Source organism: Lontra canadensis, unplaced genomic scaffold (genome assembly GCF_010015895.1).
Source record: "Lontra canadensis isolate GAN:19392208 unplaced genomic scaffold, GSC_riverotter_1.0 scaffold37, whole genome shotgun sequence".
Classification (NCBI taxonomy): Eukaryota; Metazoa; Chordata; class Mammalia; order Carnivora; family Mustelidae; genus Lontra; species Lontra canadensis.
Genome location: NW_022631031.1, coordinates 8,369,820 through 8,394,109, shown reverse-complemented (window position 1 = coordinate 8,394,109; position 24,290 = coordinate 8,369,820). Strand labels below are relative to the sequence as shown.

The window sequence follows — 24,290 nt, the reverse complement described above, 5'->3', positions numbered from 1 at the left end:
AGTGGAATGGAAAGAACACAAGAGCTGGAGGTAAGAGTCCTGGATTCCAGCCTCTGCTCTGCTGCTAATGCAGTATGATCAGCCATGTCATAAACTCTGAACCTCTGTTTCTTTGCTGGGAAATTCAAGTGTTGGACTTGATCTCTAATTGGTCCATCCTGCCACAGGCCTTTTGCATCTGCTGTTCTTAGCAGTCTTCCTGCTATCCACACACAGATACCAAATCTTACTTATTCCATAAATCTTAGTTAAAATGTTCTTTATTTTGGGAAACTCTTCTTGATTGCACAGATTAAATCAAGTCTCCCTGTTATATGCTTTCACAGCACTAATCACCTATCAGGGTTTATATTGCTTGATTGTTTACTTAATTATTTTTGTTCTTCCCTGCTGGGCTGGGTAACCAGGAGGGCATGAACTCTACCTGTTCCAGTTCAATAGTGCATCCCAGGACTCAGCACAGTCCCTCATATACAGTAGGTACTCAATAGATATTTACTAAATGAATAACTATGAACTTTTTACATCTTTTGGGCTATGAGAAATAACACAAACTGGATTTACTTCCCACTCTCAAACAACTAGACAACTGGACAAAATACATGAAGTAATAGTTTACAGATAGTACAACAGGCAGCACTAGACTGTGATTCCTGAGAGGGAGACAAATGACAAATGAAGTGAACACTTCTGGTGCCTCCTCCCCTGAGACCCCCATCCCCCGCTTACTGCCTTAGCAGGGAAAGCTTTGTAGTCTTACTGAGTAGAGGAAATCTGTGGGGAAGATTCCTGCATGCACACACACACAGAGTTTAATAAAGCATGGTCCTGTCATGATGTCTATCTCTTGCCATATGCTCTAGCCCAAGCTCCAGTCAAGTACAAGTTAGAGATTTCCTCTGGTTTTCCTGCCATCTCTTCAGTATTGACATCTTTGTGTTACAGCTCACTTTGTTTGATATTAATATAGCTACTCCAGATCTCTTTTGGTTATAGTTTGCATGAAATATCTTTTTTCATCTTTTAATTCTCAGTCTATATCTGTGCTTGAATCTAAAGTGAGTCTTTTGTAGACAGCATGTCTTTCAAAAATCTATTCAGCAATCTATCCCTTTGAACCGGTGAGTTTAATCATTTCCTTTAGTTCTTTAGAAATTGTTTGTTTTAGCTCTTTGAGCATATTTAAAATAGCAAATTTAAAGTCTTTGTCTAATAAGTTTAATATCTGGGCTTTTTAAAGCATAGTTTCTATTCTATACTCTTGTGGGTTTTTCTTTTCCTGTGTGTGGACCATACTTTTTTGTTTCTTTGTGTGTGTCATAATTTTTTGTTGAAAACAGGACATTTTGAATATTATATATTTGAATAGTATAATCCATTCAGTGTTTGTTGTGGGTTGATTCTTGTACTTTTTTAGTTACTTTTCTGAACTAATTTTATGAAGTCTGTATTCTTAGATGTGTGTGTCTATTGAAGCCTCTATCCCATGTAGTGGTCAGCTAATAATTAGCCACAGATTTCCTGAAACATTTGGAACTGAAATGCATTGTGCAAACTAACATATTTAGCATAAAGTGGTGTGTAACACTCTGTACATTTTATGAATCCATACTAACAATCTATATGATTTCTTAGTATTTCACTAAGACCTGTTTCTTTGAATGTGACATGTGTAAAGTCTGCACTACCTGGGAAAAAAAAGGCTTATATTTCATTTATATGTTGCCCAATTCATTCATCCATTTGTTCTTGTGTTCATTCACCAAAGACTACTCAACGACAGATGATGGGAATTTAAACAAGATACAGATCCTGCTCTTAGGTAGGTCATAGTCTAGCAGTGTGACCTTTGGAAAGTTTCTTAATCTTTCTGAGGCTGAAATTCTTTCATGAAATAATAGGAATACTACCTTAATCTCATCAGATTGTCATGAGAATAAAATGGGAATATGAGTGTAAAGCCAGTGCAGTACCTGGCACAAAGTTAATGCTTAACAAATGCTTTCTTCATGCTCTTGTCAATTCTCAGAGCAACAGAGGTATCTTAAGTAACAAATCTCACCATCTGTCATATGCTCTCCACATGCCAAATAAGTGCAAAGGGTCTTATTTAATATTTTATTTAGTTTGTAAAACATGGTTATGAAATAGGTTTTAATATAGTAGGTAATAAAATGAGTAGCCATTAATAGATTGAAAGGGGCTCAAAGACATTAAGCAACTTCCTGAAGCCACACAATTGCTAAATTAAAATTAAGAATTTGAATTTAGGTCTCCTTTAGTTTAATACCTATCTCCTCAACCTCTTCCCTACATCTCTGCTGATACTAGTCCTTCACTCACAAGATGACACACACAGGCATAAAATCCTTGAGGAAATAGTTCTGAGCCAGTAGTAGAACCTAAGGGACCATTCCTTGCCTTTCCTTGGCTGTAGAGGGCAGCAGAGAGCCAGAGTGTGACAGGGGTGAGCACTTAAGAGTAGAACATTAGACTCCTTACTGGTATTTCTCCTAGAAGTTTATTTTAATTTAGATAATGAAAAATCGCAGATGTCTACAACTTTGCAAGGAGCTCCTAGGAAACTGAGCCAGATAGCATTCTTGAAACTTGTTTATCTATTTATTCTTTTTATCTGATAGTTTCTTAAGAAGAACACTCCTTTTTTCAGAGAAAGAAAGCAAACTTCAGCCAAAAAGATGAAGCCAATAACAGTCCAAATATTTGTAAGAATGTTCCCCTAAGTTCCTATTTGAAAAGTTAGCCCTTCTGTAGCTTAGTTCTTAGTCAAGATGGAAGAGTTCAGGATCATATCTTAAAATTAAAGTTAAGAAGGATTTTGAGCTGTTTTACCTAATAATGTTTGTTGATCTAGAGCTCTGCTGTAGCCACAGGCTTCAGATGGCTGTGGTGCTTGAAGTTACCCAGGGCAGATTTTAAAGTGCAGGGAAGCTAAATATGTGATGTGGACACTGCCTGTAGACCCAGGATCATTTTCTTTAAGTTTGTTTATTTTTTTTCGTAATCTTTACACCCGACATGGGGCTCAAACTCATGACCCTGAGATCAAGAGTTACATGCTCAGGGCACGTGGGTGGCTCAGTTGTCTAAGTCTAAAGTCTAAGCGACTGTCTTCGGCTCAGGTCATGATCCGGGAGTCCCAGAATTGAGTCCTGCATTGGGCTCCCTACTCAACGGGAGTCTTGCTTCTCCCTCTGACCCAACTCCCTCTCATGCTCTCTCTCATCCTCTCTCAAATAAATAAGTAAAATCTTAAAAAAAAAAAAAAAGTCACTCTTTGGGACATTAGGTTTACTGAGAGGCCAGCATGAGCTGAGAGCATGGCAATGGGGTTTGGATATAGAGGAAGGTCAAAGGGGACCAAGGAGTCATAGATATTCCTTGATGTCTTGTTTGAATAATTTGGCATGTAGTTGTTCCATTTTCTATGGGATAAGGAATATCAGGAAAGGAGAAAACCTGGGGTGGGAATTGGGGAAGAAAAGGATCATTTTGGCTTTGGACATCAAAATTGAGGTGTTTGGAGCCACTTGATCATTAGAGGGCTGTAAAGCAAAGGATAATCTGTAGAAGAGTCAGAGTTTGGAGTAAAAAAAATTGCAGATGTAGAGAGAAGAGGAATGCTAACCTCCAGTGAGTGGAAATTCAACTGAGGAAGGAGTGGGATAAATATAGAAAATCCAGGAGGTTTTCTAGCTTCTGTGATATGTTTTCACAGTATGGGAAAATGTTCCATTTTTATCTAGTTAAATAGCAGCTTTCCATCTTTTAATTACTTGAACAAAACTACTGTTCTCAGATTATAAAACTCCTCAAAAGGAAGATATGGAGTAAGAGAAAAAAAATCTTTTTAAATAAGGTGACAACAAATCAGAATACCATTTTTAGAAAACTGAGGTTAAAAAAAAATGAGAAAATGTTTTGTGAAGGAATAAAGAGCACATGAGAAAATGAAAATGTAGGGATGAGTTCTGGTACAGAATTATTAAAAACCTAAAGAAACAGGCACCTATCAGTGTTGTGTAGTTGGCATCCCATGTTAAATAGGTAAAATAACAGAACTGAATAAATAAAAATGTCACTAAAATTTGATAATGGCTTTTTATTTTTACTAATTTTTAAGATTTTATTTATTTGTCAGAGAAAGTGCAAGCGGGTTTCTACTACTACTACTACTACTACTACTTTTCTACTTCTACTACTACTTCTACTACTAGAGAGTAGAAGCAGAGGGAGAAGCAGGTTCCCCACCGAGCAAAGAGCCTGATACCGAATTCCATTCCAGGACCTTGGGATCATGACCTGAACTGAAGGCGGACACTTAACTGAGTCCAGGTGTCCCGATAATGACTTTTTAGCTGATGATTACTTTTTAGCATTTCAGATTTTTAAAAAATGGGTAAGGCATGGATCAATTTTATGTTCCTTCCTTATGGAGTTAAATAGAAAAAAATACTAAAATATTCTATGGTAAATGAAATACAATCCTATTTATGTTAGTCGAGACCTGGTCAGATGAATAACCTCATACAGGTAACTCACTTTCTTAAATGAGGTAGTCAGTCGAGATAAATCTTGAAATATATCTCCGTTAGGCCTGACAAATCCGTAAAACAGCAGTCAAGTACTGAGACTGTTGGGATTTTCAATTTGTTGCGTTCCTGCCATCTCCTCTACGGAGTGTGTGATCAAGTGCTACTACACATCCTTCCCACTAGGCGGCACTCTAAGCTCATCGGAAAAGCGAAGACTAGGCACCTGCTGAAATTGGCCGCAGGCTGCTCTGTTTGTGGGAAATTGATAGCAGTTTGGATTTTATTAATTGAAACTTTAGAAATGGAAATGGTTCTTTATACACTTTATACACTAGGCAACAAGACAGGCCATATGGTTTCACTGAAAGTAAGTGGTCTTTGGAATCCTTGCTTTTGTTTCATCTCACCCTCCAAAGCATCTTGCAGACCGGTCAGGAGATGTTGCCCGGGGCGACAGATGGATCAGGGTGGCGGTGAGGCCTGAGCTGACCCTCAGGAGATGCCTTGGTTTACTCACGGAATTGATAGGACCCAGCAACCTTGCTCAACCATACACATACAAGAGAGATCACTTCTCTAACAAGCAGCCTCAGAGGGAAGTGTTTCACTGCTCATTGGCAGAGAAAAAGACTGCAGGATTGTAGCCATGACTGAGGGGGCTCACCTCTCCATTACTTCAGAGGAACAGTTCTCCTCATGAGGTTCCAGGCATCAGAAGGGGCAGCGGTCTTCAAAGACTTCGGAGAAGTGGGTATGATGCATGTAGCTAGGTTCATGTCAAAAGTCCTTCATCCTGGCTGTTGGTATTAAAGGGTGACTCGTGACCCTTCTTCATTAACAACCTTTGTCAACCTCAGCCCAGGAGGGAGAACTGGAACCTGGGCTCAGGGACAAAACTGAGAACTCTCACTTCACTGGCTGTGGAGAAGAAGAATTCACAGATAAGGCTATGAAACATCGTTCACGAAGTCTTTATGGATATAACCAAACCTAGGAGGGAGAAACACCATAGTGAGTGCCACAGAGACTTCTTTCCATGAAGCTCCACCACTTGCTTACTGTATTCCTGTAATTTTTCTGGGTTGAGCCTTCATCTGCCTGACGAGAGGTTTGGAGCAGAAGACTTGATGGGTTTTCAGGCATACAAGTTCTAGGATTTGGGTCCAAGGAAGCTGAGTCTCTCTGCAAACTGTCACACTACCACCACGCAGAGAGCCTTCCTGATCACTGTTGCTTCTGTGGGCATAGCAGACTTTCTACGAAGGGGCTTCGTGCTTGAGGCTGTTTGGACCAGCTGATTTCTAAAGTACTCCTACTTAGAATAATCACCCTGGGTCCATATGACATGTGAGTAGTCTACAAAGTATTAATTGACAGGGAGCTAAGAGTTCCAAATACCTCAAAATGTTATTTCCAAGGTTGGTCATAATCCATTCATGTGCAACAAATATACTGAGCCCCTAGCATGTATATCCTAGCACTATGGCATAAGCAGTCAAGGGCTGCTTCGAGTCCGTGTGGTGGAGGGACTGAAAACAAAGGAGGACAATACGAAGTAGTAAGTACTCTGTGGGAGGAAAGTACCAGCCACTATGGATCTAACCTCCCAGGCATCCCAGGAGGAAGGCCACACAAAGAGCTGGGTCACCAAGGGACTTGTTCATTGCAGCGCATGTCAAGCACGTGCCCTTCCACGCAGTAGGCAGCCGATGATGCCTGCTGATTAAATGCCTGCGTGTATACAGACAACAAAGCATTGCGTAACTGAGGGCAAGGCCTCAAATGTTTGAGCACTTGGCACTTGTTTTCACAGGTGCTTCTTCCAGCATACCAAACCGGTGAGCCCTGTTATTATCTTTGTTTTATATGAGCACCAAGGCTCAGAGAAGCGAAACAATCCACCCCACTTGGTAAGAAGCAGAACCAAAACTCAAACACAGGTCTGTTCAATTTTAAGTTATATTCTTAACTGGAACTGGAAGTAAGAAGCAAGTGAACTTGGAAAGTTCTGGGGCTCTAAGAACTGGAGAAAATTAGGAAAAGTTTCATAGATACAAAATGCTCAGAAAAGTAAAACCCAACATTTTTTTTTTAAGGAGTGTATTTATTTATTCACTTATTTAATTTTTTTTTCTTTTTCCAGTGTTCCAAGATTCATTGTTTATAGATTCTTAAAAAAATATTTTGAAGAAGGCATTGTAAATATATATATCTATGTAAGCTATGTCAGCTTTTATTGAGGAATTCATGTATTATTTGGCTTAAAAAATGAAAGATGTTCTCAAATGTATTTCTCTTTTGGTACATACAGTTGAAGTCTTATTTTGAACATAAAGTTGTTCACATATTGGGGCGCCTGGGTGGCTCAGTGGGTTAAAGCCTCTGCCTTCAGCTCAGGTCATGATCTCAGGGTCCTGGAATCGAGCCCCGCATCGGGCTCTCTGCTCAGCAGGAAGCCTGCTTCCTCCTCTCTCTCTCTGTCTGCCTCTCTGTCTACTTGTGATTTCTGTCTGTCAAATAAATAAATAAAATCTTTAAAAAAAAAAAAGTTGTTCACATATTATAAAACCAACTTCTCCAAGACCCAATTAAATTAATCATTGGCTGAGTATCTGAAGGGCAGAGGTCTGACACGTACTACATTATGAACATTACGGACGTCCCAAATGAAGTGCCTGGCTGCTTCTGTCTGCCCCGTGCATCCAGCACACTCCTCTGCTCAGCTTTCTGCCCACGGGGGTTTGAGCCCATGAGCTCTTGTTGCTTTGTCTTCTTTTACATGCATACTTTAATTAATCCAACTGTGGGCATCTTCTGTGTGCTGGGTTGTACACTAGATACAGTAAAGAGTTAGAAGGAAAAACAAGTATGGTCCTTGTCTCAGGGAACTTCTGTGTTTAGTAGTAGTAGATGTGTAGATGTGTAGAAATCATTTGTTTACACGTGTAAACCAATGCTCACTCCTTCCTATGTTTTCTAATTCCTATCTAGTTACCACAGTAAAAACATTATTCTGTTTTAGGCAAAAACAGATCTTATTTTGATTAACAAGATTAGAACTGGTGATTGATAGACTTAGGCTAAACAAAGAAATTCCGTGCCAGCCTCCTTCTTATGAGCCAGGGCCAAGCAGGCCACGACTTGGCCTGCTGCATGTAAGAAGACACTTAAAAAACAGAATTGTCAGGTGTTTCAGAATTGCAAGGAATTTCCTTATATGGCCTGAGTTAGACCTTCATGGCGTGACAGGGTCCCACTGCAGCCTGGTGGCATGGAAGGTACAGAAGGCCAGTGATTTCTAGGAACCGCCATGTAGGAGGCTGGCCTTCATGAGCTGCTGGGGAGAATGCGGGGAGCCATCTCCTTCCTCACTTATATCCTTACAGTGTCAAACTTTTGCACTGTTTGTTGGTCTGTTTTGTCGAGGTGGTCAGAGTTGTCATTTTTTAGCAGACTTCAAAACTGTGTTGTCTCTTTGTGTTGGCCTGGCTCACTTTGCAATCTCCCATTAGATACCTTACAGAAATCTCCACTTACCTTTCGCCACCAATTAAACTGCTTCCCTCAACTGTGTGTCTAGAGAAATGTTATTACATTATTGTTTAATTCCCAGTTCAAAACGATTTTGTCCTTCTGCAGACATTATATAAATTTCTTATGGATTGATCTAAAAGGCATTTTAAGTTTAGATTGATAAGCTGCCATTAAATCTTTAAATCTTCCGGGGCACCTGGGTGGCTCAGTGGGTTAAAGCCTCTGCCTTCGGCTCAGGTCATGGTCCCAGAGTCCTGGGATCAAGCCCCACATCGGGCTCTCTCCTCTGCGGGAAGCCTGCTTCCCCCTCCCTCTCTGTCTGCCTCTCTGCCTACTTGTGATCTCTGTCAAATAAATAAATTAAAAAAAAAATCTTTAAATCTTCCAGATTTAAAATCTAGGGTATGCGGTCCCCGGGTGGCTCAGTTGGTGGAGCATCTGACTCTTGGTTTTGGTTCGGGTCATGATCTCATGGGCTGTGGGATCGAGCTCTGCGTTGGGCTCTGCACTCAGGGTGGGGTGTGCTGGAGATTTTCTCTCTTCCTCTTCCTCTGTCCCTCCTCCCCTCACTCTCTCTCTCTAAAATAAATCTTTAAAAAATAAATAAAATATAGGGTAGATGATAGAATAACATGGTTAATGAATTCTGCCCACTAAAGTCATTTTTAATAAAAGATTTCCTCAGTATTTTAGGTTCCAGATGGATTCCTGAATGGCCAGTGGGTGATGGTATTTTGGGCAGGAGGCTGGATATCAGCTTCTGCTCATTTATGAGTGCCTACAATGCGACAGACTGTAGTTAGCACTTAACTACTCCATTTAGACCACAACAATGCTGTACTTGGGATCACATTATCTTTTTCTTTCAGGAGACAGGTTGAGGAATTTGCCACAAGTCAAACAGAGAGTAGATGGTAGGGCAAGATATGTTAGTTAATTTAAAAATAATTTAAAAAATTACAAAGTAATACATGCTTGTAGAAAATTCAGAGATTCAGGAAAACAAAGTTCCTTCATAATTCCATCAAGTAGTTAACCATGGCTGTCAATTTGCTGTATTTTTTCTGTATACAGATGCATAAATGCGTTACTTTTTACTTATAAAAAGTGAGATCATTCTGTTTTGTAACTGGCTTCTTTCAATTAATGTTATATCATGACCATCTTTAAATCTTCTTGGCAACATCACCATCTTGAATACAAGAGAGTCTCCTTTTTTTTTAATGTCATATATATTTAACAAATCCCCTTAGCACTAGAAACTTTGGCTAAAGTGTTTGTGATAAATGTGATGCACATCTTTTGAGCAGATCTTTACACATTGCATATATTTCTTTAGTTGAAGTTTCTAGAAGCATAAATGCTAGGTTGAAGGCTATAAACATATTTAATGGTTTTGTTGTATGTAGCCAAATTAGCTCCAGAAATACTCTTAAACCAATTTATACTTCCACCAACAATACAGATTTCATTTCTCCATACTCTAGTGAAACTACTATATGGCAACTATATTTCTTTGATTACTAGTGTAATAAAAGTTTTCCATTCTATTGTCTATCTGACTTTCTTCTTTTTCTTAAACTTTGCTTTAAATACTAAATATTAAATAAGAAAAGACAAACTTTGTGATATTATGCTATTTTTATATCTCCTCTATGGGAAGAAGAAAAACATAATCTTCTCTGATGACAAATTACTTATGGAATGAAAAACAAATTAACAGAATGAGACACCTGGGCCCATCAGACATATTTCCATGACACTTGTCACCATGGTACACTTGAAGTCCTGCATTATTGGTCTTCTTCATTTCGGTACTGCTAACGTGAGTCCTTAACAGGTTTTAGACCACTGCATTATGGACAAGGGATATGGAGAACAAGCAATTTTATTAATAAAATTAATAAAAATAAAAATAAAATAAAATTTTAAATATAGTTAGCATACACAAATTTGGAAGCAAACTGATGTTTAGAAATCACACAGTTTTCTTAGGAGGAAAGAAGGGTGTGCAGGTGTTCTAAGAGGAAACCAACTAGCCACAGGCATTCAGGTTGCCCTGGGTATCACTGAGCACATTTTATGCAGAAGATGCAGAACTTCAGCAGGTCAATTATATTTAATACCTGCCCTGATTTCTGGATAATTGTATCCAACTGCCTTGGATTGCCTATAGTATTTTCAAATCCAGCATGTCCCAAACTGAATCTACTGCCCGCCTCCTTAAATTTCACTGTTTTCTCTCTCTTTCTCAGGTACTAGCATATCAATCTAACCAGAGAGTATCAATCCCAAAGACTCAATTTTATTTCAAATACCTCTGTTTTCTCTAGTATTTCCCTAATTCAGGCTTCTATCTTAATCATTAAGTATTTTTGAACCCTTCTTATGTGCCAGATCTTCTCCTAGGCTTGGTGGTGATGGGGGAGAGAGCAAGGCTTACAGGGAAAAAAAGAAAGAAGACTTGCTTTTTGGGGGATGTGCTGGGGAAGTACACAGGTGAAGCAGACAGTAAAAAAGTAACTAAGAAATCTAAGGGGTGCCTGGGTTGTTCAGTTGGTTAAGTAACCAACTCCTGGTTTCCACTCAGGTCATGATCTCAGGGTTGTGAGATCGAGTCCCACCTGGGGCTCAGTGCTCAATACAGAGTTCTTTTGGGATTCTCTCCCTCCTCCTGTTTTGCTTTCTTTCTAAAATAAATAAATAAAATCTTAAAAAAAAAAACCACCACAACAAAACTCTAAGATGGAGGTGACTGTTTTGAATACTGTTTTAGGTTGCCTACAGAGGTAATATTTAACCTATGATTTAAGAGAAGAGCCTCCCAGGATTCTGGGAGGAGCATTCTAAACAGGCCAGGTCAGGAAGAAGTCCTTACTAGACTCAAGGAACAGAAAAGGGGCCATTAAGGACAGTAATTGGCAGAATGAAACCATATTGGAACGTCATGTAACGAAGTCTGAATGTTGTAATATTAAACATGATGGGAAACTTTTGAAAGTTTCTAAGGAGAGGAAAAACATGTTGTGATTTATGTTTTTCAAAAAGAAAACCATGGCTGCTGTGGGAGACTGGATTATAGAGGGGGGAAGTTAGATGCGGGGAAGGTAGATCCTGGTGATCAATTCATAATTGACCTGCTGAAGTTCTGCATCTTCTGCATAAAATGTGCTCAATGGTACCCAGGGCACCCTGAATGCTTGTGGCTAGTTGGTTTCTTCTTAGATCACCAGCACACCCCTCTTTCCTCCCAAGAGAACTGTGTGATTTCTAAGCATCAGTTAGCTTCCAAATTTGTGTATACTAGCTATATTTAAAATTTTATTTTTAAGATTTTATTTAGTTGAGACAGAGAGAAAGTGCACATACAGGAGGAGGGGCAGAGTGAGAGGGAGAGGGAGAAGCAAGCTCCCCACTGAGCAGGGAGCCTGACAAGGGGCTCAGTCCTAGGATCCTAAGATCATGACCTGAGTCAAAGGCAGACACTTAACTGAGCCACCCAGGTGCCCCTGAAATTAAATTTTAAATAAGATCATTAATATTATAAAAAACAATGCAATATGAGAACAAATTATCATTTCTAGGGAAAACTAGGTCAGTTTGGAAAGAGAGTACATGATTGAAAAAAAAAAAAACAACAACAGTAAAAACTATGCTTTCTGCCATAGATTCCTTCATATACATCTTATGCCTTCACTCTACAGAAACTAAAGCTAGAAATCAGAAAATGCATTTAGGAGTATGACTTAGCAGGAGAGAAAAGCAGAGCACTCATTAGTAAAAACGTGCCAAAGATAGACTTTGCACCACTGTTTGAACTTTGGCAAATGAATATATGTGCACTAAGTTAAAATAAAATGTTTAAGGTATGCAGTGTGGTTTGTGTGTCCTTCTTTGGCCTGTCACATCAGGTGAGTGGGCTTCTACTTTGGAGCTAGAAGTGATATACTGGGTAAGGGAAAAAGAATCAGGGATAATAATGATCCTTGCCACTTGCATGGGCTGAAGCCGATCTGCTTGGCATATACCCTTCTGCTTTTGAGAAGCTGCTAATGCTCTACACTTCTACTGCTGACCAACATTTGTCCTCTTTTCCAGCCTTCTCATTTCCATAATTCACCACGAATAACACACTTAACCACCACACTTGCCACAATGCTGTACAGAGCAGCCTGTATAAAAAGCTGTATTGGTCTAAACTTCTTGAAGGGATCATGTGCTTAACAATTTGTATCACCCAGTGCTGACATGTGGTAGATGGTCAATGTTTGTTCAATGGACAAATGAAAGAATAGGCTATCTACTTTAATTTTTTGAACTGCGAAATTTTTGTAAGCATTAAATGATAATTCATACTATACTGTTATGTACTGAATGTCTGTCCCTCCCTCAAATTCGTATGTTGAAGCACTAACCTCCTAGAGTGACTAAATTTGGATATGGGTCCTCTAAGAAAGTGATTAAGGTTAAATGAGATCAAAGCAGGGTGGGGGGTGTCCTGATCCAACAGGACTAATGCCCTTATGAGAAACACCAGAGAGCTTGTTCTCTGTAACCCAGAGTATCCTCACCAGACACCAACCCTGCTGGCACCTTTATCTTGGCACTGTCTCCAGAGCGGTGAGAAAATAAGTTTCTGTTGTTTAAGCCATCCAGTCTGTGGTTTTGTTACAGCAGCCTGAGTGGACATTACGTATGTGTAGAATAGATTGTTTTCTCCTTCATATATGGTTTGCCAGAAGGAGTCTCAGGAGTAAGCGAACTTTGATATGTCTAAGAGATGGTTCTCTTTTAGCTTTCAAGAAAAAAATGTTTCTCCTCTGATTATTTTTCTTTACTAACAAAATACATAGTACCATCGCAAGAAGAAGCCTTTTTGTTTGGAAAGCCTTTTACCCCCTAAAGTTAAACCTATAATTCAAATTAAAAATAGCTTTTATCTTGGTACAATGAACAAAAAAACAATTTTTAGTAGTTTCACAAGTGGCTAGTCTCTGTGATTCCCTTAACTCTTCCCTCAGACTTGTCACACCTCGTATCTGCAAGATGGTTTCCAGAGTTCCTCGCATATTACCTGAGATTAAAACAAGAGGAAGCGGGAGAGGCCATACGAGCAGCATACTTACCCTCTTACAGGAAAAACGAGCGATTTTCCAGCAGTTATCAGCATACTTCTATCCATCTCACTGGCCGTAATCCTGTCACAGGCTCAAACCTAGGTGCAAGGGGAGCTGAGAAAACACTATTTAGTTTATCCCATTCCCATTTTGAAGGGGGTAAAGAAACTTTTGAGCTAGTCAATGAATGGTGGTATTTGCCAAACAGGGTTACTGGAAAACGACTGGCAGGTGAGCTAATTTTAAGAAATAATCCTCCAGGTATGGGCTTAATCACCCCAAGGTGGGCTTTTCATTTCACACTTTACCAAAGAACTTTAACCAGCCTCTAACCAATACTTTTTTGGTTACAACTAGCTAGGCTGCAAACATTTCATTAGGCAATTCTATGCCAAGTCTTATCTGTACCTATTACAATATAATACTGACTTCAGCTATTGAATATGCATTAGCTGTATTGTTTATTGTTTCGTGTGGGGCTAATGACACTATTCTACTTTTCTGTCAATGATACACAAGGAACTGGCAAGTGGGGTCTTCTAATTTGAGGCTATGGTTAAACACATAATCTGAGTTTAACAATATTGTATTTTGACCAAGAACCTACCCATAGCTTACCACTAGTTAACATTTCTAAGTTTGCATCCCACATTCACTGGTCCTACTTAAGAACATCTCTGCAAGGGAAGATAACTTATCTTTGTGTAATTACTGCTATCCTTAATGGTGCAGTAATGGTGTTAGTACAGGCTATGGCAAGTTTTTACCTAATGTAGTCTAAAATACCATTCGAATGGAGACTTCATCAGAACAAAAACATACGTGTTCTAATTGAGACCTTAAATAGGGAGGAAAAGTGGGGTTGAGAAAATAAGAAAAATAAAGTCATGTTTGCTACACAAAAGTAGAACTCCTGAGGTTCTATATGGTAGCCATGGTGAACACAATTTGGCTGAAGTTTGCCTAAAAAAACAATTCAAAAAAGAGAAAGACAGTAATAGTCTTTAAGAAACAAACAAACAAACAAACAAACAAAACAGATAAATTCTTTAAGAAAAGCACTGGTTTTACTGCTGCTGAGACCTAAGAGAATTTTCTCTCATGAGTCCTCATAAAGGTACACTGTGGTGTAGCAGGCATCAGCCTTAAGATAAACACATGTGTTGAAAACGCAGTTTCTGATGATTGTTTTGCTAGTAGAAGCCAACAGCATAGAAGCAAATTGCAATGCAGTGAAGATAATTCTATTATCTTTTGGAAGAACTAAAATGTGGATCAAATATGTAGCTTTTTGAAAATCTCCCAGAGGATACAATTTAGATTCCTCTCTTTACTAGTTGAGAATACAGGCTTGTTTTTAACATAATCCCCAAACTCCTCTCTTCCCGTAAGTAATAAAACCTGTTTTAAAACTAGACAAATTATTTTTAGATGTAAGACCACTGTTCCCTTTTAATATCACAAACAGATGAAGTAGACTACGTAGATGATTTATCTGAGGAACATGGTTTTCTAAATAATGTGCTTTAAATGTCTACTCTCAGAATAGACAAAGCACATTTTAAAATGCTGGTTTATGGTTTTACTACCTACACATGAAGTTAATTTTTAAAAGATTAAAAGAGTATTCACAGAAGTGTTTCCTGTTTGAATTATGTTCAGCTTTTTTTATTAATATTGGTTACATTTGTAACGCAGTGCACCTATTCACAAAGACTTAAAATGATCATAATATAAAGTGTAAACCTAAAAAATGATCATAAATTCATTCCATATCTGTGAAATGGAGCAGTTAAGTATAATTAAATTTACAATAATTGTAAGGGATAGAGAGAACACTGAAATGGAAAGGGAAAAACACTATTCAAGATCTAAACAACACAGCTACTGCTGTACTGAGAAAATAATTTATTAAATGAATATAATAATAGGAATAAAATGCATCATAAAAGTAAAAAAAGTAAATTCTAAATATAAATAGTGGTTTATCTAATTAATAAGTTTTTCTTCACCCATCCCAAACTTTACATACAATCTTCTGAAAAGCCAGATTCAGAAGTGTATGGTTCACTTTAAAACAGACATGTATGTAGCATTATAACATCTGGGATTTAGCAAAGATCATCTTATCATTAGACTAAAAATGAAATTAATTTAAATGATTGTTCTTTTTAAACCTTTTAAGCCTAGAATATTTTGAAATGAACAGAGAATAGTTTATTATATCCTTCCTGTCTCTCTCCCAGGATAGTAAACAAACTTCTGGTGTACTTTGTGGAAAATATTGAGACAGAACGTAGTTGTGCATTTTGACAAAGGCTTTTAAAATTTTTGGTACTTGGTAAGAACCAGTGTTCTTTTTAGATCAAAAGTTAACAACAGCCACTTGATCTCATAATCTATGTAAGTAGGATTTTAAACAACTACATTTTAGTATGTACATCAAGATACTGATAAACTTTTAGATAGTGAAGAAAACAAAACTGGAGATGGTTATTCTATTTCCCCAGTAAGTTTCCCTCAGCTTTTAGAAAGCACATGCAATTCAATATACCGAGCAGTATTTCAGAATGCTAGCATAATCACAACACTTATTAACAGCAATACGCAAAGCACTGGAAATAGAAAATAAATGAGTAACTTCATATTGTAAGAATGAAACAAGGCACTTTCGACAACTATAAGCCAATCTGAAAGAAACACTTTTTCATAAAGCTGACTCACAGACCCTAGCAGACTGGTGTAAAAACTCAAATAGTGAAGGCACTACATAATTCTTTTTCCTAACTCCACTTACTAAAGAAATTCACCAGTTAAACTTGGCACAAAGGAGTTTAATTATCATAAAGTGCATCACTTGGCTAAATATATTAAAAGGAAAACCAGCCTTAATATATTATAGCAACATATTCACATATACAGAAATAAAAATGCAATCCCAGGAGTCAATGTAGTTAAGGAACTTTATAGTATATATGGCTTTTTATTTTGTATTATTTTTATAACTCCCTACTTGCTTAGAATCTTTATTTTCAAAAGAGTATACATTGATTAGCAAAAAGAGGTAGTATTCTGAAAGAGGAAAACTCACTGATTCTATAAGTAGTGATTTAAGATAAAGATTATGTGGAAAATAAACAAGTACAACATATTATAATAAACTAGGATACTTATTATAGTATTCTGATAATGTATCAGCTTTTAAAATCAAGGCTATTTTATCACTTTAGCTATGTTATTTTATGTAATTATAGCTCTTTCAAATAGTTTTCCTTTGGTATTAGAAAGTTTTCTTCTTTTTAAATAGCAGTAACATTGCAAACAGGCAATTTTTATTTACAGATGGTAAATGTATCGATATTTAAAACTTAATTCATCTTTACCACTGATTTAAACGACTAATGAAAATATATCATGTCATAGATACAAAGAAGTATATATCAACCAGAGAGTAACATGCATTTAATGTCCATTTAACTGATAAAATTGGCATTTTAAACACAAACTCAAACACACACACATACAAGAGTATGCACACACACATTACTTTGGAGCAATATACTGGCAAAATACCAAAATAATTTATGCACATTATTTAAGAATTGAGTCTTGATAACAGAACTCAAACTTAATTTTTTTTTTAGTGTATTAAATACAAAGGTTGGATAAAAGACAATTTAAAGCAGCAGTGAATACATTTCTTATCCCAATAACTTAAAAAACTTTTCTTTATGTAAACTTTATACATGTGCAATCTTTCTGTTTTCTGTAAATGCTTCACTCTTTTTTCTTTTTAAATATTTGCCACTCTATTCTAAATTTGCTGAAACATATACATGGAAGGAACTGCTTGTCATGTATTAGTCTTCTTCGGCATTGTATGCCACTTCTGCAACTTCTATGTCTGATACAGAATTTTCAGGTTCATTAAAAGTTAAGCATGGCTTATCATCAGTTCTGCAAGAAAAGAGAAACATGTCAATAAAGAGATTAGAAACATGCGATTTCACTTCACTATTACCTTTAAAATTTTTTTTATCTAATGGAAATATTTAAATACTAATGTGAAAATATTTAATGGAAAAGAATATTTAAATAATTGATCAGAAATTACCCCCCCCAACACACACATATATATTTAACGATTTTATTTATTTATTTGACAGAGAGAGAGAGAGACCACAAGCAGGGGTAGTTGGAGGGGGAGAAGCAGGCTCCCCACTAAGCAGGGAGCCCAACGTGGGGTGGGGCTTGATTCCAGGACTCTGGGATCATGACCTGAGCCAAGAGCAGCTGCTTAACGGACTGAGCCACCCAGTTGCCCCAAGAAATTTTATATTTTTAAGTTGTTATTACCAGACAACATCTATGGAGATATATTTTTGAGTCTTTCAGCTCTCCCAACTACCATTTATCACTAAAAATCCAATTTATAATGACCTTTACCAACATAAATTTGTTCTCATAATTACGCTTAGCTGCTACCACTAAAGTATTTATAATGACTTCGGATTTATAAGTAATAAATATTCTATGTGCTTTCAAATATACTATCTTCATCATTCCTGTTAGGTAGGCAGGCTTGTTGCTATTATAGTATCGCACTTTTTGAATGGGAAAAGACTGAGGGAGATTAATTTGTTAAACTTAATAAAATTAATGAATTAACTGAATAGGTAATTTAGACATATCTTCAAAGTAAGTAATAATTTACAGCCTAGATGCCAAAGATTCATTTTTAGGGACAGCCTAGAATATCGAATAGTCTTTCTTTATTTGCTCAGCAGATTCACGATACAATAACACTGAGTTCATAAAAAAACAAACAAACTTGATACAGTATTACTATTTCCCTCTAATTAATCAGATAATAAGCCAAATATTATTTACCTAGATTCCTCATGCAAAACATCTTGATCAACCTCAAGTGAGGAGGACTCCACCTTTGGGATGTGCCCACCTTCTGTTTCTGATGTGTGCAATGACTCTTCAGGTTCTAAAGACAATGTTCTGAAAGTAAATTAGGGCAACAAGTTATTTTCTACAAATAAAGTATGTATTAGTTTATTTTTGTAAATACACATAACTTAAGTAGTCTTTAGCTATTCTTTTTTTTTTTTTAAAGATTTTTTAAAATTTTATTTATTTGACAGACAGAGATCACAAGTAGGCAGAGAGGTAGGCAGAGAGAGGAGGAAGCAGGCTCCCCGCTGAGCAGAAAGCCCGACGTGGGGCTCGATCCCAGGACCCTGGGATCATGACCTGAGCTGAAGGCAGAGGCTTTAACCCACTGAGCTACTCAGGCGCCCTAGCTATTCTTAATATAGCTAATAAATTGCTGACTCTGGCAGTCAACAGAGAAACTAGTATTTATAATTAATGTAAAATGATTTTAATGTCAATTCAATATATGCTGACAAGAACACAAACTACAACTTTCATATGTAAAAAGTTGGTAGAAATGCCTAGAAACAAAGATACCATTTAAACAGGTTAAAATGAATAATGTTTATCTTGAACAGCTAGAGACTTGTATTTCTGATGTTTCTCATCCTTCAAATGTTCAACCTCCTAAATAATTTACCGAAAGGCAATTTTCCCAATCTATAAGAAATTACACCAAGAGTCTAAGACTTCTGGAATCAGAAATTTCCTAAATCATACTAAAATACAAAGGGCATTTAGCCCAGAGTATTAAGAGTTTAATGAGTAAGGCTAAAAATGTAAATATCACAATACACCTGATTCTGCTCTCTAGAGTTTCTATATGAAGTTGCTTTTCATGCAGCAGTTTCTTCAGTGATTCCACCTCTTTTTGTTTTTCGAGTAGTTCTTTTTGAAAACGGTAGTTTGTCTCTTCTAAAGTTTCACAGAAAGCCTTAAAAACAAACAAAAAAATTCAGAAAAAAAATTACTTATGCAGTATCTTCCTCAAGAGCATCTATTTGAGGAGCTAAAGAACATAATCAAAATAATATGTATGCAGCCCCAACAGTTTGTTCCCTTTATTCATCTTTTTCGGTCTCTACTGTCTTGCTATCTGCCACCTACCAGTGGGACTTCTAACTACAGGTCCCCTTTCTTGAGAATTGTTAATCAGTAAGCCACAGTGCTTGAAATGACTATGTGATAACCCTCTAGAGTAGAACAGGGGGAGAAAAATGACCAAGTTTTAAGTTTCTGTTCTCTTTCATCTATTTTTGCCTAGTCCTAGATGAATATACTTTTTTGAAAAACTGACTATTCATTCGTATTAGCTTAGCAGCAATACTATTGTAACAACCTCCTCCACAACACCAAAACAATGTTGGGTTCTTTTTTCAACACTGTTTTTCTCTTGCTTCTTCTTTTCCCAGATTCATTCAAAATTGATATGTTATCCTTCATACCCGGGATCCCTACTAAACACTGCTGAAATAAAGATAAAACAAACAAAATTGTTCTACCATAAAAAATGATGTCATGAAAAAATGTGGGTCACTTATTTTGATGAGGCTTTCAGCGTTACTGATCAATTCTTTTAACTATTCCTAGTTATCTATCACTCCCTGTCCTGTCTTCTCTATGACTGTTTCAGAACTTCACCCCTGGTAGGTCCCCTACAATGTGTTACTATTGCTGATTCCAAACCCAGCAGATGATCTTGATTACTGTATCAGGGGGGGAAAAAAAATCACTGACTCCCTGAATCCCAGCTATCTTCACATCCTGTTCTTTTCCTTAAGAACATGAGACTCTTTATCTTATCTACTTATCTTCCTCCTCTGGAAGCGTGTTCAACCACATACACTTTGTCTTAAATTTTCAACCTTTCCCCCTCCACTAGACCCTAAATTTCCTTAATAAACTTGACTGAAGTTGATTAAGCAAGTCCTAAAAAATTCTCTATAAAGAAAAATCATCACCTCCCTCTTAATCATGAGTCTATCTAGATATTAACTCACCTCCTTCCTTTCAAAATGAAAAAATTTATCACAAAAGGTTTTTATCACCCAAATTTAGCCCCCCATTTACTTCTAAAATCATTAAATTAGAGGATTTTCATTCTCTTTTTCTCTACCAACTATGCCCAGGGAAAGGCAAACAATGACCTTCTAATTGTCAAATCCAAAGTGTTGTTTAAATGACTTCACTGCATGCCACTATTGACTTAATTTTTTTTTTTAAAATTTAATGGAATCTCTTTCATTGGCCTCCATGAAACTTTATGGTTTGCTTCTTAACTTGGACAGCTACTTCTTAGCTTTTTATCTGTTCTTTGCATGTGGGCATTCATCAGAGTTTTGCCCTTGGTTATGTATTCTCTTGCTCTATATGTCATTCCTGGGCAATTGCACTTACTGTTAAGACTTCAGCTCTCATCTCCACTATATGCTATCAACTTCTAATGGGTTTGTTGTTGTTATTAATCTCCAGCCCTCAACATTTCCTGAGTGCATAAACATCATTCATATATCTGCTGGTCCTCTTCAACTAGATGTACCAATGGCAAGCCAAATAGCGTTCGCAAGGGAGTATCTATTCTACCATCTCATCATTAAACTCATCAAGCAGGTATCTTAGATCACTCCAGTCCCCTAATTTCTATGGCCCAAAGATAACCCAGTCTTTCCACCTTTCCCTTACCCTCATTCTCTACTGTCTCATCAACACTTCTTATGTTTTTGTCGCTTTTTTCTCATTTCTACAGTCTTCAGTTCTTAACCAAACTACACCACCAGTAAACTAATTGGCTCACCTATGTTTACTTTGGCAATATAAGTTGGCTTTCTTCCTTTTTTTTTTTTTAAATTGTTATGTTAGTCGCCATACAGTTGACTTTCTTAAAAATACATTTGATCATGTTACCTATGATTTAATACTGCCTAAATAATAAGGCCAAATATATGTAGGCAAATGAAGTACCTTATGATGTGACATATCCCTTTCACCCCAACTTCATAGCTTGCTGTATTTACCTTTCCTTTCCTCTGATCCTCTACATAACCCATGTTCCACCCAACTGAATTATTTTCAGTTTCTCAAATATTTATCTTTATATAGATGGAAGTATATAATATATATCAGTCTGTGGCTTATTTTTTTTTTTTTACCTAATGACATAAGATGAACGTTATAAACATACCCATATTTAAAAATCTGGGTATAGTCACATATGAGAAAAACTGAACAGTGTTCAACAATCATGCAAATAGAACATAGGAACACAGAGAAAAACAAAATAAATGAACCACACATAACTTCCATAGATAATAGTACGCGTGACCAGACAAACTAAGGCTTCTGGCTATAAAATACCTAGCTAAAAATTCATCTTTTTTAAACAGCTATGTGGGCAAGAAACAGAGGCAAGTCTCCGGGAACAAAAATGAAGAGAAATGAAAACAAGTACCACCAGCATCTGCACTAACATAGCTTTGGGTAATGGGTGAAAAAGGAGTGAGGAGAGGTTGCTTTTGGTAACTTTGAACTTCAAACACCAAGATGGGATAAGAGATGAATCAGGCACATTTTAAGGGCTAATGACAAAAAATCAGATACTCAGGAATAAAGTAAGGACTCTAAAGAGCAAAGCCATTAATAAAAGTCACTCATCAACATTGGAATACATCAAGGAAGACTGTGTGTCTCATCTTGGCCTCTATGTGGGAGAGGTAAAGTCTTCCCTGAAAAATCCGTAACTATGGGCCAATGCCTCATGTGGATTTTGGTTTGAATTTATACTATTCACAATCAGTCAGAAATACCCAAGCTTTGAAATTAGCAAAACAAATGGTCCAGGATCAATGATACTCAAGGTATGCCTGCAGAATAAAACAAACTTCTATGGAAGGATATACCCTCAAGTTTGGCTGTTCAGTGTTCCTGGAGACAAGGTTCTAATTAAGGCAAATTTATAACCTAAATTACAAAACACACTTGGATATCATCCACTGAAAAGAGGATTAGAATTTCATAAACTTCAGATAGCATATTATGAGATAAAGACCATAAGAGATGAACATGTAAAATGACTGGAAAATATTTTTTTAAAAGCCACTATTAAAAAAAATCAGGTATACCTGAGACAAAACAATAGAATGTCAAGACATGACAAGTATAGTCAATATTATTAAGATTTTTTTTTTAAGATTTTATTTGTTTATTTGACAGAGAGAGATCACAAGTAGGCAGAGAAACAGGCAGAGAGAGAGGAGGAAGCAGGCACCCTGCTGAGTAGAGACCCTGATGTGGGACTCAATCCCAGGACTCTGAGATCATGACCTGAGCCAAAGGCAGAGGCCCAACCCACTGTGCCACCCAGGCATCCCAATATTATTAAGATCTTAATGGAAGTATCAAACAGTAGAATAATCCTGTCTGAAGACAATAAACTGGAAGCTAGAACTAAGAAAATTACAGAATTTATTCATTGAAGAATGAAGCACAGGGAGATGGAGACATAACATGAAAAGTTAAGACAGATGGAAAAGGAAAATAACTAACACATATATTTATAAATTGGCCTAAAATAGAGAACAGAGAGAATGAGGAGAAGCAATACTCAGTGAGAAAACAGCAGAAAAATTTCAGAACTGATTAAATAGTAGCATTTTCAGACTTGGGAAGAATAATACATCCCAAGGAAGACAAAAATAACCACCACCCACACATAAGATGGTAAAACTGCAAATGTGAAAATCAAAGAGAAGGTCTCTAAAACACTAGGGAGAAAAAAGAGTTTACTAGAAAGGGACAACAATGAACTGAAAATAGATATTTCACAGCAGTGGTCTACAGCAAAGTCAGGGGAAAAGACCTCAAAGAACTGAGAAGGACTATCAAGATGGAATTCTAGACCCAGTTAAATCATACTTCAAGAATGAAAGCAAGATTTAAAAAATTTCAGACATTAAAGACCTAAATATTACCAACACACATTCACTGAAAGAGCTATTAAATGGTGTATTTTAAGAGCAATTAACTGAGCCCCAGTGGAAAAAGTGAGACAAAAGAACTTAGAATGGTGAGGAAAGGAAGTGCCAGTATGCAGGTAATTAAAGGAAGCACTGGCTCACTTTGGGGAGGCTGTAAACAACTTGGTTCTAAATTATTTGATGAAAACAATATATGGCCATTAAATAAAAGTGAATATAGAGCTTAGAAGCCAGGAGTAGAGGGAAAAAGGGAGGAAAGAAAACTCATTAACTATATAAAAGAAAGGAAAGGAGAAAAAGGTAAATAAAAGGCACAAAATAAAATGGCAGAAATAAATACATATATATTGTTAATTACTGGATACATCACAATAAACTTGCCATTTAAAAAACAGATTCTTGGGGCGCCTGGGTGGCTCAGTGGATTAAAGCCTCTGCCTTCAGCTCAGGTCATGATCTCAGGGTCCTGGGATCGAGCCCCGCATCGGGATCTCTGCTCAGCAGGGAGCCTGCTTCCTCCTCTCTCTCTCTGCCTGCCTCTCTGCCTCCTTGTGATCTCTCTCTCTGTGTCAAATAAATAAATAAAATCTTAAAAAAAAAAAGTTTAAATTAAAAAAAAACAGATTCTTTTGTTTGTATCAAACACCAAAAATACCTCTATGATGCTGACAAGAAACACACTTTCTTTTTTTTTTTTTTAAGATTATTTATTTATTTATTTGAGAAAGAGAGAGAGAGAGAGAGGGAGAGTACAGAGGGAGAAGCAGATTCCCCGCTGAGTAGAGAGTCTAACATGGGACTCAATCCCAGGACCCAGATATCATGACCTGAGCTGAAGGCAGACTCTTAACCAACTGAACTACCCAGGTGCCCCAAGAAACACATTTTAGATATAAAGATAGAAAAATACTTATCAGGCAACAGGCAAATCTGCTCTTTCTTCCCTACAAAAAGTGTAGCTTTATTAATCTCAGAGCAATACGTTTCAAGTGGCAAACATTAGGCACAGAAAGAGTCACCACCTAATAATAAAAGGAATGATTCATTAGGAATATTTCAACTATAGAATTCCAAAAAAATTTTTTTAACAACCAACCATTATGAGTGAATTCAATATACTACTTTTGGTAATTAAAGATAAGTTAAGAGATTTTTAAAAATCAGAG

The 24,290-nt window shown here is 36.9% G+C and overlaps 1 protein-coding gene across 2 annotated transcripts in view; it reads right to left on the bottom strand.

Annotated features, from left to right (window-relative positions):
* Positions 1 to 16,209: 16,209 nt before the first annotated feature.
* SNX16 (sorting nexin 16) overlaps positions 16,210 to 24,290 on the bottom strand; it is a 39,835-nt gene continuing 31,754 nt past the window's right edge. For both annotated transcript variants that reach the window (XM_032869111.1, XM_032869112.1), the window contains 3 exons: positions 18,949 to 19,085; positions 18,098 to 18,217; positions 16,210 to 17,164 (listed from right to left, as the gene is read on the bottom strand). In XM_032869111.1, the coding sequence (XP_032725002.1) occupies positions 17,068 to 17,164; positions 18,098 to 18,217; positions 18,949 to 19,085 (354 nt within the window). In that variant the 3' untranslated portion in view covers positions 16,210 to 17,067. The remainder of the gene's footprint in view (positions 17,165 to 18,097; positions 18,218 to 18,948; positions 19,086 to 24,290) is intronic.